The 16391-nt window shown below is 46.7% G+C and overlaps 1 protein-coding gene across 1 annotated transcript in view; it reads right to left on the bottom strand.

Moving 5' to 3' along the window:
* Positions 1–2219: 2219 nt before the first annotated feature.
* The window catches only part of LOC140407065 (translocation protein SEC62-like), a gene marked incomplete at its 3' end in the record, with an annotated part of 34363 nt that continues 20191 nt past the window's right edge, over positions 2220–16391 (bottom strand). The window contains exons 3-5 of the mRNA XM_072494818.1: positions 16276–16381; positions 15154–15361; positions 2220–2315 (exon numbers count right to left, since the gene is read on the bottom strand). Coding sequence (XP_072350919.1) covers positions 2220–2315; positions 15154–15361; positions 16276–16381 — 410 coding nt within the window. The remainder of the gene's footprint in view (positions 2316–15153; positions 15362–16275; positions 16382–16391) is intronic.

Below are 16391 nucleotides of genomic sequence, written 5' to 3' on the forward strand. Positions count from 1 at the left end.
AGAGCGCGCGCCAGACAGAGCGCGCGCCAGACAGAGCGCGCGCCAGACAGAGGCGCGCGCCAGACAGAGCGCGCGCCAGACAGAGCGCGCGCCAGACAGAGCGCGCGCCAGACAGAGCGCGCGCCAGACAGAGCGCGCGCCAGACAGAGCGCGCGCCAGACAGAGCGCGCGCCAGACAGAGCGCGCGCCAGACAGAGCGCGCGCCAGACAGAGCGCGCGCCAGACAGAGCGCGCGCCAGACAGAGCGCGCGCCAGACAGAGCGCGCGCCAGACAGAGCGCGCGCCAGACAGAGCGCGCGCCAGACAGAGCGCGCGCCAGACAGAGCGCGCGCCAGACAGAGCGCGCGCCAGACAGAGCGCGCGCCAGACAGAGCGCGCGCCAGACAGAGCGCGCGCCAGACAGAGCGCGCGCCAGACAGAGCGCGCGCCAGACAGAGCGCGCGCCAGACAGAGCGCGCGCCAGACAGAGCGCGCGCCGAGACAGAGCGCGCGCGAGACAGAGCGCGCGCGAGACAGAGCGCGCGCGAGACAGAGCGCGCGCGAGACAGAGCGCGCGCGAGACAGAGCGCGCGCGAGACAGAGCGCGCGCGAGACAGAGCGCGCGCGAGACAGAGCGCGCGCGAGACAGAGCGCGCGCGAGACAGAGCGCGCGCGAGACAGAGCGCGCGCGAGACAGAGCGCGCGCGAGACAGAGCGCGCGCGAGACAGAGCGCGCGCGAGACAGAGCGCGCGCGAGACAGAGCGCGCGCGAGACAGAGCGCGCGCGAGACAGAGCGCGCGCGAGACAGAGCGCGCGCGAGACAGAGCGCGCGCGAGACAGAGCGCGCGCGAGACAGAGCGCGCGCGAGACAGAGCGCGCGCGAGACAGAGCGCGCGCGAGACAGAGCGCGCGCGAGACAGAGCGCGCGCGAGACAGAGCGCGCGCGAGACAGAGCGAGCGCGAGACAGAGCGAGCGCGAGACAGAGCGAGCGCGAGACAGAGCGAGCGCGAGACAGAGCGAGCGCGAGACAGAGCGAGCGCGAGACAGAGCGAGCGCGAGACAGAGCGAGCGCGAGACAGAGCGAGCGCGAGACAGAGCGAGCGCGAGACAGAGCGAGCGCGAGACAGAGCGAGCGCGAGACAGAGCGAGCGCGAGACAGAGCGAGCGCGAGACAGAGCGAGCGCGAGACAGAGCGAGCGCGAGACAGAGCGAGCGCGAGACAGAGCGAGCGCGAGACAGAGCGAGCGCGAGACAGAGCGAGCGCGAGACAGAGCGAGCGCGAGACAGAGCGAGCGCGAGACAGAGCGAGCGCGAGACAGAGCGAGCGCGAGACAGAGCGAGCGCGAGACAGAGCGAGCGCGAGACAGAGCGAGCGCGAGACAGAGCGAGCGCGAGACAGAGCGAGCGCGAGACAGAGCGAGCGCGAGACAGAGCGAGCGCGAGACAGAGCGAGCGCGAGACAGAGCGAGCGCGAGACAGAGCGAGCGCGAGACAGAGCGAGCGCGAGACAGAGCGAGCGCGAGACAGAGCGAGCGCGAGACAGAGCGAGCGCGAGACAGAGCGAGCGCGAGACAGAGCGAGCGCGAGACAGAGCGAGCGCGAGACAGAGCGAGCGCGAGACAGAGCGAGCGCGAGACAGAGCGAGCGCGAGACAGAGCGAGCGCGAGACAGAGCGAGCGCGAGACAGAGCGAGCGCGAGACAGAGCGAGCGCGAGACAGAGCGAGCGCGAGACAGAGCGAGCGCGAGACAGAGCGAGCGCGAGACAGAGCGAGCGCGAGACAGAGCGAGCGCGAGACAGAGCGAGCGCGAGACAGAGCGAGCGCGAGACAGAGCGAGCGCGAGACAGAGCGAGCGCGAGACAGAGCGAGCGCGAGACAGAGCGAGCGCGAGACAGAGCGAGCGCGAGACAGAGCGAGCGCGAGACAGAGCGAGCGCGAGACAGAGCGAGCGCGAGACAGAGCGAGCGCGAGACAGAGCGAGCGCGAGACAGAGCGAGCGCGAGACAGAGCGAGCGAGAGACAGAGCGAGCGCGAGACAGAGCGAGCGCGAGACAGAGCGAGCGAGAGACAGAGAGAGCGAGAGACAGAGAGAGCGAGAGACAGAGAGAGCGAGAGACAGAGAGAGCGAGAGACAGAGAGAGCGAGCCAGCAGGGGAGTACAATCAGTTTTGGATTGCAATGGCTAAAACCTGGCACAGGTTTTTTTGCAGGCCAAAAATCTCAATGGACATTATTTACCTCATTCCCATCAAGAAAAAGCTGATCATTGTGTGGTTCCAATTTAAATTTTCTTTTTGTCTCTTTCTTTTTCTTTGGCGTTCCAGGAGCTTCATCCTGATATAACAATCAAAATGTAAGTTACTGACAGACAAGTTGACTCAGGAAATCCTGTTATTCTGAACACCAGAGTCCTACATAAATATGCCGCCTGCAAGAATATAAAGAGTTGCATACAATTTACAGCACAGAAATAGTTACTTCAGTTCAGAAAGTCTATGGTTCAGACGAGCCTCCTCCCATCCTATCAATATATCCTTCGATTTTATTCTCCATTCTGTGTTTATCAACGCTATTTTTTGTCCATTCACTCACGGATTCGAATGTCCTAGCAAGACTAGTTTTAATTGCCTCCTCAACTAGTCTTGAAAACTTAAACTGCTGCAGCCCATGTGGTGTGGCTAGGAAGGGAGTTCCAGGATTTTGACAGTGACAATAAAGAAATTACACTGTAGTTCCAAATCAGGACAGTATGCGACTTGGATGGGAACTTTCAGGTGGTGGTATTCTCATGCATCTGCTGCCCTTCTTCTTCGAGGTGTGAGGGGGCACAACTTTGGAAGTTGTTGTGAAGAAAGCTTGGCATGTAATTCAACTTGGTATGCTGCACTGTGCATTGGACACAGAAGGAGTGAATGTTTAAGGTGGAGGATAGGGAGCCAAATAAGTGGGATGCTTTCTCCTTTCTCCTGAATGGTATCAAACTTTCCGCATGTAGTTTGAGCTGCATTCATCCAGTCAAATGGTGAGTATTCCGCCATTCTTCTGACTTGTGCCTTGTAGATGATGGACAGGCTCCAGGGAACCCGGAGGTGAGTTACTCGCCACAGAATCCCCAGTGTCTGACTTGCTTTTGTAGCCACTGTATTTATATAGCTGGTCCAGTGAGGTTTCTGGTCAATAACCTCAGGATGTTGTTGGTGGTGGATTCAGCGATGGTAATACTGTTGAATATTAAGGAAAGATGGTCAGTTACGCTCTTGATGGGAGATGGTCATTGCATGAGATGAATGTTACTTGCCACTTATCACGCCAAAGCTGAATGTCATCCAAGTCTTGCTGCCTGCAAAAACAGAATGCTTCAGCATTTGAGGGGCTGTGAATGATACTGAACACTGTGCAATTATCCGTGCACTTCTGACTTTATGAGTGAGGGTAGGTCATTGATCAAGCAGTTAAGACAGGTGGCCTCGTCCCTAACATGACCCACTCCTGCAGCGATGTTCTGGGACTGAAATGATTGGCCTCTAACAACCACAACCCATTTTCCTTTGTGCATGGTATAGCTGCCATCAGTGGAGAGATTTCCTCCAGATTCTCTTGACTTGAATTTTGTTTGGGCTCCTTGATTCTATACTTGGTCAAGTGTTGCTGTGAAGTCAAAGGCAGTCAGTCTCACCTCATCACTTGAATGTAGCTCTTTTGTCAGTGCTTGGACCAAGGGTGCAATGAGGTCTGGCACAAGTGACCCCAGTGGAACCCAAATTGAGCACCGCTGAGCAGATTATTGGTAACGTTGTTTGATAGCACAGTCAAGAATATCTTTCATCACTTGCTGATAATTGAGAGTATTTATGAATTAGTAATTGGCCGGATTGGATTTGCCCTGCTTTTTGTGGACAGGATTTACCTGGACTATGTTCCACATTGTCGGATGGATGTCAGTGACGTACACTTGTACTGGAACAACTTGGCTAGAGGCACAGTAGTGGAGCACAAGTCTTCAGTACTACAGGCAGGATCTTGTCGGGGTCCAAAGCCTTTTATTTATCCAGTGCTTTCAACTGTTTGTTGATATCATGCTGAGTGAATTTAATTGGCTGAAGACGGGCATCTGTGATGCTGGGAACCTTGGGCGGAGACCGAGATGATCGTCCACTCGGCACTTCTGACTGAAGATGGTTGCAAATGCTTCAGCCTTGGATTTTCACTGATGTGCTGGGCTCCCCATATTTGAGGTTGGCGATGTTTGTGGAGCTCCCTCCTCCTGCGAATTGTTTACAACCATTCATGACTGGATGTGGCATAACTGCAGAGGTTGTTGGTAGAGAGATTGATTAGTTCTGTCTATTGTATGCTGCTTCTGTTGTCCGGCATGCATGTAGTCCTGTGTTGCAGCTTCACCAGATTGGCATCTCACTTTAGGTATGCCTGGCAGTGGTCCTGGCATGCTTACCTGTGGTCCTCACTGAACCAGATTGATCCCCTGGCTTGATAGTAATGGTAATAATAATAATAATCTTTATTGTCACAAGTAGGCTTACATTAACACTGCCATGACGTTACTGTGAAAAGCCCCCAGTCGCCACATTCCGGTGCTTTTTACGGGTACACAGAGGGAGAATTCAGAATGTCCAAATTACCTAACAGCACGTCCTTTGGGACTTGTGGGGGGAAACCCACGCAGACACAGGGAGAACGTTCAGACTCCGCACAGACAGTGACCCATGCCGGGAATCAAACCTGGGACCCTGGAGCTGTGAAGCAGCAGTGCTAGCCACTATGCTACCGTGCCGTCCAAGCGAAGGTTATCGTTTGTGATTTTATACAATTCTGTTGCTGCTGATGGCCAACAGTGTTTCATTTGTCGGTTCTGAATCTATCTCATTTTGCATGCTGGGAGTTTCAAATGTGACGAAGGGTATCCTTGGTGTGAAGGTGGGACTTTGTCTCCTGAAGTACTGTGCAGTGGTCACTTCTACCAATACTGTATCAGGCAGAGGACAAGGTCGAGTAGGCTTGTCCCTTATTCTCGCACCAGCTGAGTTAGCAGATATGTCCTTCAGGGCTTGGCCAAGTCGATCAGTAGTGGTGCTGATCCCACCCAGGATAGATTTTGTGCCTTTGTCCCCCTCAGTGCTTCTTCCAACTTCAACATGGGAGAGGGAGAGCGGCAGATGGTAATTAGCAGGCGTCCATATCTGACCCGATGCCGAGATTTTACGAGTCCAGTCTCGATGTTGAAGTCTCCAGAACCACAACCTGGCTCTATACCAGTCTACAGCCACAAGAGGACCAACCCATGGATGATTGAAGGCTGTAAGATATGAATCATTGAGCATGACTGCCAGACAGTTGCTTGACTAGGCTGTGGGACAGTTTCCCAGTTTTGACACAAACCTCCAAATGATAATGGAGGAGACTTGGAACGGTCCTTTGAGAAGGGTGTGTTGTTATCATTTCAGATGCCTAGGTCAATGATGAGTGGTCCATCAGTTTTATTGTTATTCAACTTTTCTGTAATGTTTTGATACAATTGAGTGGCTTGCAAGGCTAACTCAGGGGGCAGTTAAGTGTCAGATACATCCTGGCTACCAACTGCTACCCTACTAAAACCTCAATTTTTAAGATATTTATATAGTACCTTTAAAGTGATAAAATGCCCAAAGTTGATTGACAGAAGTATTAAAAAACAAAATATGACACTGAACCACATATGATATTAGGTCAGATGACCAAATGTCTGGTCAAAGAGGTAGGTTTTGAGGAGTGTCTCAAAGGAGGAAAGTGAGGTAGAAGGGCAAAGATCTGCGGGTGGCACAGTGCAGAGTCATTAGCACTGTTACTTCACAACTCCAGGGTCCGGGTCAGATTCCTGCTTGGATCACTGTCTGTGCGGGAGTCTGCATGCTCTCCCCGTGTCTGCGTGGGTTTCCTCCGGGTGCTCTGCCTTCCTCTCACAAGTCCCGAAAGATTGCTTGTTAGGCGAATTGGATACTCTGAATTCTCCCCGTATACCCAAACAGGCGCCTGAGTGTGGCGACTAGGGGATTTTCACAGTAACTTCATTGCAGTGTAACCAACTTGTGACAATAATAATTATTATGATTCTTAAGGAGGATATTCTGGAGTGGAGGGCCAAAGTAACTGAAGGCGTGGCCACCAATAGTGGAGCAATTAAAATTAGGGATGCTCAAGAGTCTAGAATTAGTGCAGTACAATATCCAGAGGAGTTGTAGAACTGAAAGAGGTACAAAGCCATGGAAGAATTTGAAAACAAGGTTGTGAAGTTTAAAATTGAGATGTTGCACTAACCAGAAGCCAATTTCGGTCAGCAATTAGAAGACCATTCGGCCCATCGGGTCTGCTCCGCCATTCAATCATGGCTGATGCTTTTCTCATCCCAATTCTCCTGCCTTGTCCCCATAGCCCCTGATCCCCTTATTAATCAAGAACCTTGCTATCCATGTCTTGAAGACACTCAGTGATTTTGCCTCCACAGCCTTCTGCAGCAATGAGTTCCACAGATTCACCACACTCTGTTTTAAGAAATTCCTCCTCATCTCTGTTTTGAAGGATCGTCCCTTCAGTCTGAGGCTGTGCCCTAAGGTTCTAGTTTCTCCTACAAGTGGAAAGAAACATTCTCTCCACGTCCACTCTATCCAGGCCTCGCAGTATTATGTAAGTTTCAATGCTATTCACCCTCACCTTCTAAACTCACTGAATACAGACCCAGAGGTCCTCAACCGCTCCTCATATGATAAGTCCTTCATTCCGGGGATCATTTGGACCCTTTGCAAGGCCAGCACATCCTTCCTTAGATATGGGGCCAAAACTGCTCACAATACTCCAAATGGGGTCTGACCAGAGCCTTATACAGCCTCAGAAGTACATCCCTGCTCTTGTATTCTAGCCCTTCAACATGAATGCTAACATTACATTTGCCTTCCTAACTGCCAACTGAACCTGCATATTAACCTTCAGAGAATCCTGAACTAGGACTACGTCCCTTTGAGCTTCTGATTTCCAAAGCCTTTTCCCATTTAGAAGCCGCTGTGTCTATTCTTCTTACCAAAGTGTATAACCTCACACTTTTCCACATTGTATTTTTAAAAAAATTTAGAGTACACAATTAATTTTTTCCAATTAAGGGGCAATTTAACATGACCAATTTACCTAGCTTGCACATCTTTGGGTTGTGGGGGCAAAACTCAAGCAAACACGGGGAGAATGTGCAAACTCCTCACGGACAGTGACCCAGAGCCGGGAACGAACCTGGGACCTCGGCGCCGCGAGGCAGCAGTGCTAATCACTGCACCACTGTGTTGCCCAACGTTTCCATCTGTCACTTCTTTGTCCATTCTCTTAGTCTGTCCAAGTCCATCTGTAGCCTTCCTGCTTCCTCTATCCCTCTACATATCTTTGTATCATCTGCAAACTTAGCACAATGCCCTCAGTTCCTTCTTCCAGATGGTAAATGTATATTATGAATAATTGTGGTCCCAACAGTGACTCCTGCGGAACACCATTGGTCACCGGCTGCCATCATGAAAAAAAAACCTTTATTCCCACTCTCTGCCTACTGCCAGTCAGCCAATCCTCTATCCAAGACAGTACCTTGCCCCCAACACCATGTGCTCTTATCTTATTTAGCAGCATCCTGTAGGGCAACTTGTCAAAGGCCTTCTGGAAATCTAAATAGATGACGTCCATTGGTTCTCCTTTGTCTAACTCCCTTGTTACCTCCTCAAAGAATTCCAACAGATTTGTCAGGCATGATCTCTCTCCCTTGACGAATCCGTGCTGACTCGGTCTTATTTTACCATGCACTTTTAAGTACTCTGCAATCTCATCCTTAATAACAGACTCTAAAATCTTACCAACAACCGAAGTCAGGCTAACCAGCCATAATTTCCTGTATTCTGCCTCCCTCCCTTCTTAAACATAATGTGGAGATGCCGGCGTTGGACTGGGGTGAGCACAGTAAGAAGTCTTACAACACCAGGTTAAAGTCCAACAGGTTTGTTTCGATGTCCCTAGCTTTCGGAGCGCTGCTCCTTCACCTGAGGAAGGAGCAGCGCTCCGAAAGCTAGTGACATCGAAACAAACCTGTTGGACTTTAACCTGGTGTTGTAAGACTTCTTACTGTTCTTAAACATAGGTATTACATTAGTCATTTACCAATCCTCTGGGACGCTCACTGCGTTCAGTGATTCCTGAAAGGTCACCACAAATGCCTCCAAAATCTCTTCAGCTATTTCCTTCAGAAACTTAGGATGTAGTCCTTCCGGTCCGGGGGATTTATCCACCTTCATACCTTTCAGTTGCCCCAGCATCTTCTCCTTAGTGATGGCCACTACACTCACCCCTTGATTCTCCTGAAGTTCTGGCAAGGCACTGGTGTCTTCCACTGGGAAGACTGATGCCAAGTACCTATTCAGTTCATCTGCCATTTGTTTGTTCCCTATTACTACTTCTCCAGCCTCATTTTCCAGTGGTCCAATGCCCATTCTTGACTCTCACTTACCTTTTATATATATCAAAAAATACTCTAGCAATCTTCTTTTATATTACTAGCAAGCTTACACTCATATTTCATCTTCTCCCCCCTTATTGCTTTATTAGGTGTCCTCTGCTTGCTTTTAAAGGCCTCCCAATCCTCTGGATTCCCACTAATTCTCGCCACCGTGTATGTTTTTTCCTTTGCTTTTATGCTGCCCTTGTCTGCCATGGGTGCCTTGTCCTCCACTTAGCATGTTTCCTCCTCCTTGGGATAAATTTCTGTTGTGCCTCCTGAATAACCCCCAAAGGCCCCCCCCGATTTAAGTTAATTTCTTAATAACAATGCAACCCTGCCCGTCCTTTCGATTGGACACATATCCTTGGACATTTAGATCCCAGCCCTAAAATCCCCTTGCAGCCACATGTCTGTGCTGCCTACAACATTGTACCTGACAATTTCAATGTGTGCAACAAGCTTGTTTACCTTGTTTCATATACTGTGCATTTAGGTACAACACCCTCACCCCTGACTGCGTCCCTTCTCAAAGTTGTCCCTTTTTGTTTTGCTGTGCCTGAAGTTAGATTTCTGCATTTCAGCGACAGTGAAGTCAGGCGATATTATAGAGGTGGAAATAGGCTGTTAGTGATGGCGTGCTACAAGGTCAGAAATTCATCTTGGGGTCAAATGTGCTATCAACGATACAAATAGACTGGCTTGCTCTCCGCATGTTGCCAAGGAGAGAGATAGGTGGTTGCAAGGGTGTGGAGCTTGAAGCAAAGTCCGAAAGAATGGCTTCTGTTTTCTTAATACTTAAAGAGGAAATTTTGGCTATCTGCTCAATGCCAGACAGGGAGTCTGATAATTTAGCAGCTGTGGAGGAGTGGAGAGATGTAGTGGTGAGGTAGAGCTGACATACATGTGAAAATGTCAACATACATGTGAAAACTAACATTGCGCTTTCAGATGATGTCACTGAGGGGGAAGAATGTAAATGGAAAATAGGAGGGGCCAAGGATAGGTCCCTGGGGGACATTAGAGGTAACTGTGTGGGAGCAGGAATAGAAGCCATTGCAAGTGATATTCTGGCTATGATTAAAAAGATGAGAATAAACCCAGCTAGACAACATTGGAGAAGATGTTGTGGTCAACCATGGCAAAGGCTGCAAATAGACCGAGAAGAGAAAGTTTACCTTTGTCACTGTCACATTGGTTGTCATTTGTGACACTGAAACTGTGGCAGGGGTGGAAACATGTTTGGAGGGCTTCAAACATAGGAGCTTGGGAGGGATGGGAATGGATTTGGGAAACGACAACAGGTTCAAATGCTTTGGAGAGGAAAGTGCTATTTGAGATGGGATACTAGTTTGCAAGGACAGTGAGATCAAGGGTTAGTTTATTAAGGCCCTCTCACCTTTTTTCTGAGAAATTTCATGGGGGCGTGCCTTTAAGAAAGGTTTTTGTTTTATCACATGGCTTCAGTGATATCATTTTGTGGTGGAGCTGAGCTGTGGCTGAGAGGTTTGTTTTACTTTCGTTTTCAGTTTTGGCTGCTGTGTTTTGGCCTGTCTCTCTCTATTTTCATTTTAAATATCTGTTCCAGAAGTAGTAAACGGGTTGTGACTACCTGCTTTGGTAGCTTAAAAGATATATTCAGGAAAAGCCAGTCTCATTCAAGTGAGAATGCTGGGCCACGCCCTTGAAGAGGGGTTTTGGGGATTTTGTTTTTGAATTGGAACAGTTAAGGGGGAATTCATTAAGTGTTATACATAGATCACTGCTATGGGGTGTCTTTAATGTTTATAATTGATGACAATTCTTGCTGTGTTTATATAAATATTAACTAAGTTCTTAGTTTTGATTAAAGTGTCTGGGAAGACTGTTGAATCACACCTGAAGGGAAGGCTCTTGTGCTCATACTAGCCAAATTCAACTTAAAGGTTGTCGGTCAGGTGGACTTCATAATATACTTTGGAGTTTCTAAACCTGGCCCATAAACGAAAAACCACCCCCATCTGTTCGAACTTACTCCAAAAAGGCGCTACTGTGCTTCCTCAGAATAAAACAAAATGCTGCAAGCTTCCAACCCCTCATGATCCATTCTTTTGTGCTTTCAGTTTGCTGGCCTGTTACAGCCATTTTACGCAGAATTGTTCCTCCCATATTGGGCCATGCCTCCCCACCCCACCCCGATTACCTATAAAAAGACTTCTATCAGATAAAATGTCTGCTGTTAGACTGTGCTTCAGGTGAGCAGCTTGATGGCAGGAAGCGCACAAACAGGAAGGCTTCGGAATCTGGCAGAATTACACAACCTCCCTTTGAGTTAGAAATCGTGAGAAAACCAAAATAAATTCATAACTCGAGAAAGCATCTGCATTATTAGTACAAACTGATTTTTAAAAATAATGCTAATGGATGAACACCTGTATGAACAGTTTCCAGCTTTTTTCACATCAAAACCAAGAAGAACTCAAGGAAGGAAAACCAATTAGCAACTTTGGAAAAAATCCAATTCAAATTGCTGAGGTGGCAAATTAAGTGTTCAAGCTCATAGAACTTAACACGACTTAATGGCTCCCGTTGGAGGCATTCGCAAAAACAAATTCAAAGCCGGGGGGAAATGTGTCACTTAAGATTCGTGAAAGGTTAAGGGTGGGAGGGGCAAGGCAGTTCTACGTTCTAACGGTTCAAACTTATGAAAGCGATCTAAAACAAAAGATCACCTCAGCATGTTAATGATTGGGTAAGAAGAAATGTTTTCACACAGATCGTGATTAGGATAATGGAATATACTATTCCATTTAGTTCCTGAAGTAGTCACTCGTGATATTTTTGAGGGGGTTAGATAATTAATAAAAATGGGATTAGAGTAGACAATTCTGTTGTGGAATTAATACTGGTAGAGGCGAGATCAGCTGCAAAGCAGCTCTATTTGCTGAAATGAGTGATTGTATCACGATGAAATTGAGTGAATTTATCAATGTGATGCAATGAGTAAAATACTCATTCTTTAAATTCCAATGCCATCAACTAAATCAGCTTTTAAAATGAATGCAGGTTACAAAAAGAGCAAGCAACAATGTAACATGGGTAGAAGATGATAATGGGTGATCAATTAAGTCCATTTTATTTCACCCATCCAAAATGATCCTAAAGTCCGTCCCCCCGCCACGCCCCCCCCTCCGCTACATCCTTCTACTGCTGACATGAAGCTGTTTCTCAAATGATTTCAGGGTTTTAGCCTTCACTATTTTATCTTGAAGTCTATTCCACTGTGCTACCGTACCGCCCGAATCATCCACCTTGGATTTCAGTGCCTTGTTGTCGTTGGCCAACCAGGTCATCTTCACTTACAGAAAGGTGTTCTGGATCTCTTTGCCCTGAGTCACCTCCACCTCTTTTAGCTCCGCGCCCTGCACCTTTACCACTTCATTTACGTTTGCCAAAGCCGCTTGAATAGAGGACATTGCCTTCTCAATAAGTATTTCAGGATCCTTAGAGACCTCCCCGTTATAGTTTCTGAAGTTCCACTGCTAGGATGCCTGTAAGCATCTCAGCTGTTCGTGGAGTAGCCACCGATGCCACAGCATCCTCCGCCAATTTCCTCACTGACAGAGCCACCGAGGCTTCAGAGTTCGATAATATTTCCTTATTTTGACACTGCCTAGTCTTGTATTTATTGGACATCCCTTTGATGTGGGAATCTTAACCCATCAATCGAACCAAACTCCAGCCCAAATCTCCTTCACAAATTGGGCAAAAAGGGCTTAAATAAAAGTTCTCTGGTGGGGCCACCTAGTGTGCGACTGCTCTTCTACATGTTGCCACCGGAAGTCCTCTTCCAATTTTGGCCCATAAGACCATTAGAAATAGGAGCCTACTCCGCCAATGAGTAGGATCATGGCTGATCTAACATTCCTCATCCACTTTCCTGCCCTTTCCCCAGAACCCTTACTGATCAAAAATCTATCTCAGCCTTAATTATACACAAGGTCACTGCCCCCACGGTTCTCTGTGGCAAGGAGTTCCAAAGACTTTCAACCCTCAAAAGAAATTCCTCCTCATCTCAGTCTTAAATTGTCACCCCTTTATTCTGAGACTATGCCCTCTGATCCTAGATGCTTACGTGAGGCGGAACATCCTCTCAGCATTTACCCTATCAAGCCCCTTAAGAATCCTGTATGTTTCAATGAGATTACCTCTCATTCTTCTAAATTTCAATGAGTAGAGTCCCAACCTGTTTAACCGTTGTTCATAAGACAATCCTTCCATACCGGATCATCCTAGTGAATCTTCTCTTTACGGCCTCCAATGAAATAATATCTTTCCTTAAATAAGGGGACCAAAACTGCTCACAGTACTCCAGGTGTGGTTGTACAGTTGCAGCAAGATGTTCCGATTCTTACACTCCAACCCCCAATAGCCTTCCTGATTACCTGCTCCACCTGTGTGCCAGGTTTCTGTGTTTCGTGCACAAGAACCCCACCCACCCCCCACATCCCTGTGCGTTGCAGTTGTGCAGTTTTTCTACATTTAAATAATATTGTTCTTTTGTTCTCCCTTCCAAATGAACAACTTCATATTTTCCCATAATATACTCCATTTGACAACTTTTTGCCCACTTACGTAACCTATCAATAGTTCTTTGCAAACTGTATCCCTCTCGCAACTTGCTTTTCCACCTATTTTGTGTTGTCTGCAAATCTGGCTCCAGTACATTCACTTCCCTTCTCCAAGGCATTAATTTACATTGTAAACAGTTGCGGTCCCAGCACTGATCCTGTGGAACTCACTGGTTACAGGTCGCCAACCTGAAGAAGCCCCTATTTCCACTTGCTGTTTCCTGCCCATTGGCCATTTCTCTATCCATGCCAATATACTACCTCCAACACCAGGGACTCTTATCTTGTGACTTAACTTTTTGTGAAGTATCTTGTTGAATGCCTTCTGGAAGTCCAAATACAACACATCTACTGGTTCCCCACTATTCACTCTAGTGGATACTTCCTCGAAAAACTAATAGTCAATTTCCCGTTCCTGAAACAATGCTGACTCTGCTTGATTAGATTAATAATAATAGTAATCTATATTGTCACAAGTAGGCTTACATTCACATTGCAATGAAGTTACTGTGAAAAGCCCCTAGTTGCATCATTCCGGCGCCTGTTCGGGTACACAGAGGGAGAATTCAGAATGTACATATTACCTAACAGCATGTCTTTCGGGATTTGTGGGAGGAAACCGGAGCACCCGGAGGCTTAGGGAGAATGTGCAAACTCCGCACAGTGACACAAGCCGGAATTCGAACCTGGGACCCTGGCGCTGTGAAACAACAGTGGTAACCTCTGTGCTACCCGCACGGTATTATAATTTTCCAAATGTGCTGCTATTACTTTCTTAATAATTGATTTTAACAGTAGATGTTAGGTTAATCGGCCTATAGTTACCCACTTTTTGCCTCCCTCCCTCTTTGAATAGAGGTGTCACTTTGGCAGTTTTCTAATCCTCCAGTACTTCTCCAGAATCCAAAGAATTTTAGAAAATTACAACCAATGCATTCACTATCTCTGTAGCTACTTCTTTTAGGATGGCACGACCGTGACCTCTCTCTTCCTTTTTATATATTTAAAGAAGCTCTTATTGTGTTTTTATATACTTCGCTAATTTGCCCTCATAGTTTATTTTCTCTCTCTTTTTAGTCCTCCTTTGCTGAATTATGAATTCATCCAGTCTTTGGGGCAATTACTGTTTTTTCCTCCTTGTATGCTCTTTCTTTCAACTTAATACTCTCCTTAACTTCCTTGGTTAGCCATGGTTGGTTTATCCCTCTCTTAGAATCTTTCCTCCTTACAGGTCTGCAAATGATTCTTTACTGTCTTTCCTGCTAATCTATCTGCCGAGCACACTTTAGCTAACTCTGTCCTCATTTCATTGTAATTGCCTACACAGTTGTTTCCCACCCAAGTTTCTCACTCTCAAACTGAATATTAAATCATATCACTACTTCCGAGAAGATCTTTTATCCTAAGCTGATTTATTAAATCTGCCTCTTTACCCAAGACTAGATCCAAGATGGCCTGTTCTTTGGTTGGCACCATGACACATTGCTCTTGGAAACTACTCCTAATGCACTCTATGAGTTTATTGTCATAGCTACCTGTTCCAACTTGATTAACCCAATCAACATGAAGATTAAAGTCATCCATAATTATTGCTCTAGTCTTTTTACATGCTCCTATTAATTGTTGACTTTCCTACAGTGTGGCTGCTACCAATGTCTTATTTTCCTTGCTGTTTTTTTTACCTCCACCCAAATGAACTCTACACGTCATCCAAATCTAGATCGACGATCACAATGGAGATGCCTGTTCTGCATCCCCATTTCCTTCACTTCACCACTGGTGTCTGTGCCTCCAGGCCTGGGCCTTAAGGTTTGGAATTCCACCCTAAACTTGATCTCTTTTCTTCTCCTTTAAGTCACTTCCTAAAATCTCTGATCAAGCCTTTGGTCACCTGTCCTAATATCTCCTTATTTGGCTCAGTATCAATTTTTTGCTTGAAAATAATCCCGTGTCTCAGAGTGTTTTACTATGTTTAAAGTGTTACATAAAGGCACCTGTGGAGTACTGTAGAACACGTGAGCATTCTTCACTCGGGAATCCGGTCTCTTACCTTTTTCTCCTTCTTGCTTTCTTCTTTCTCGCTGTCTTTTTTCTTCTCTTTCTTACTCTTTTCATCCTTTGAGATTTCCTTCTTGCCCTTCTTTTCCTCTTCTTTGCTGCTGTCATTTTTCACTTTCTCTTTCTCCTTTTTGATTTCCTTCTCAGACTTCTTTTTCATCACTTTCAATGCACGGTGGAAGAACTGCTTCTTAAGAAGCCTGTCGGCATCACAGGAGAAAAGGATTTATTTCTGTTCAGTGTAAAATTATCTTTTCCCCTTCCCCGCTGTAACTTATTCTTGCAGAGGGAGAGTTGCTGCTCTCTGGCACCTAAATTTGCTGGTCAAAATATATTCCTCAACTAGACATGTGAAAACAATTTATACTGATCATTACTTCATTGCTGTTTGTGGGAGCTTTCTGTGTGCAAATTGACAGCTGTGTTTTGTATATGTCAACAGTCACGACACTGCAAAAACGACTTCATTGGCTGTTAAATGCTTTGGGAAATCCTGAGGTTGTGATAGAAGTTATATAAATTAATTTCCTTGCTTTAATCAGCTTCCGTTGGAAAATTCATTTGGGAGAAATCCTGGAATCCCATTACTACTTCTGTGGTCGTTTTTATTGAATTGAGAAATGCTGAAGTTTTTACCCTCACTGTTACAGATGGGATTATATTATCTTTATCCAAAGTACATGAATAATGAGCCATATTTTTGGATGTTTGGATGAGATGTCAAATGGATATTTTTTTTAAATTTTTTTTTTTAAATGGGAAGGGACTGGAAAGTTTACCTCCATACAGTCTAGCCATGATTCTCTCCCCCATTAGGGTACCGGCTTGCGGAGTTATCTGGAGCTGTAGGGGAGGAATCAACCTCCCACTCTCACCCCTTAAGATCCTAGTAATAAGCCGAAATACTGTAAACCAGCCTGGTTCAGGTTATCGAGCTTACCACTGGTTCCAACCGTTAACTACTAAACATGCAACCATGGAGCCACCACTCCCCAAAGTGTTATTGCTTACCAACCACATGCCATCCCGAATCCCACCCACTCAAGGAAGCCAGATGATATTAACAGGAGGAAAACAGAGTTTGCAAATTTATCAATTAAAAGATTCCACCCACCTGTTGCAGTATTCGACTACTGATTCCCTAGTTGTAAAGACAGCCTCCTCTCCTTTCTTTGATTTTGCCCATTTTGAATCCAGCAAACAGTCAACTGCTTTGGAAGCTGAAAGGTG

The sequence above is a fragment of the Scyliorhinus torazame genome, unplaced genomic scaffold (assembly GCF_047496885.1).
Source record: "Scyliorhinus torazame isolate Kashiwa2021f unplaced genomic scaffold, sScyTor2.1 scaffold_1126, whole genome shotgun sequence".
Classification (NCBI taxonomy): domain Eukaryota; kingdom Metazoa; phylum Chordata; class Chondrichthyes; order Carcharhiniformes; family Scyliorhinidae; genus Scyliorhinus; species Scyliorhinus torazame.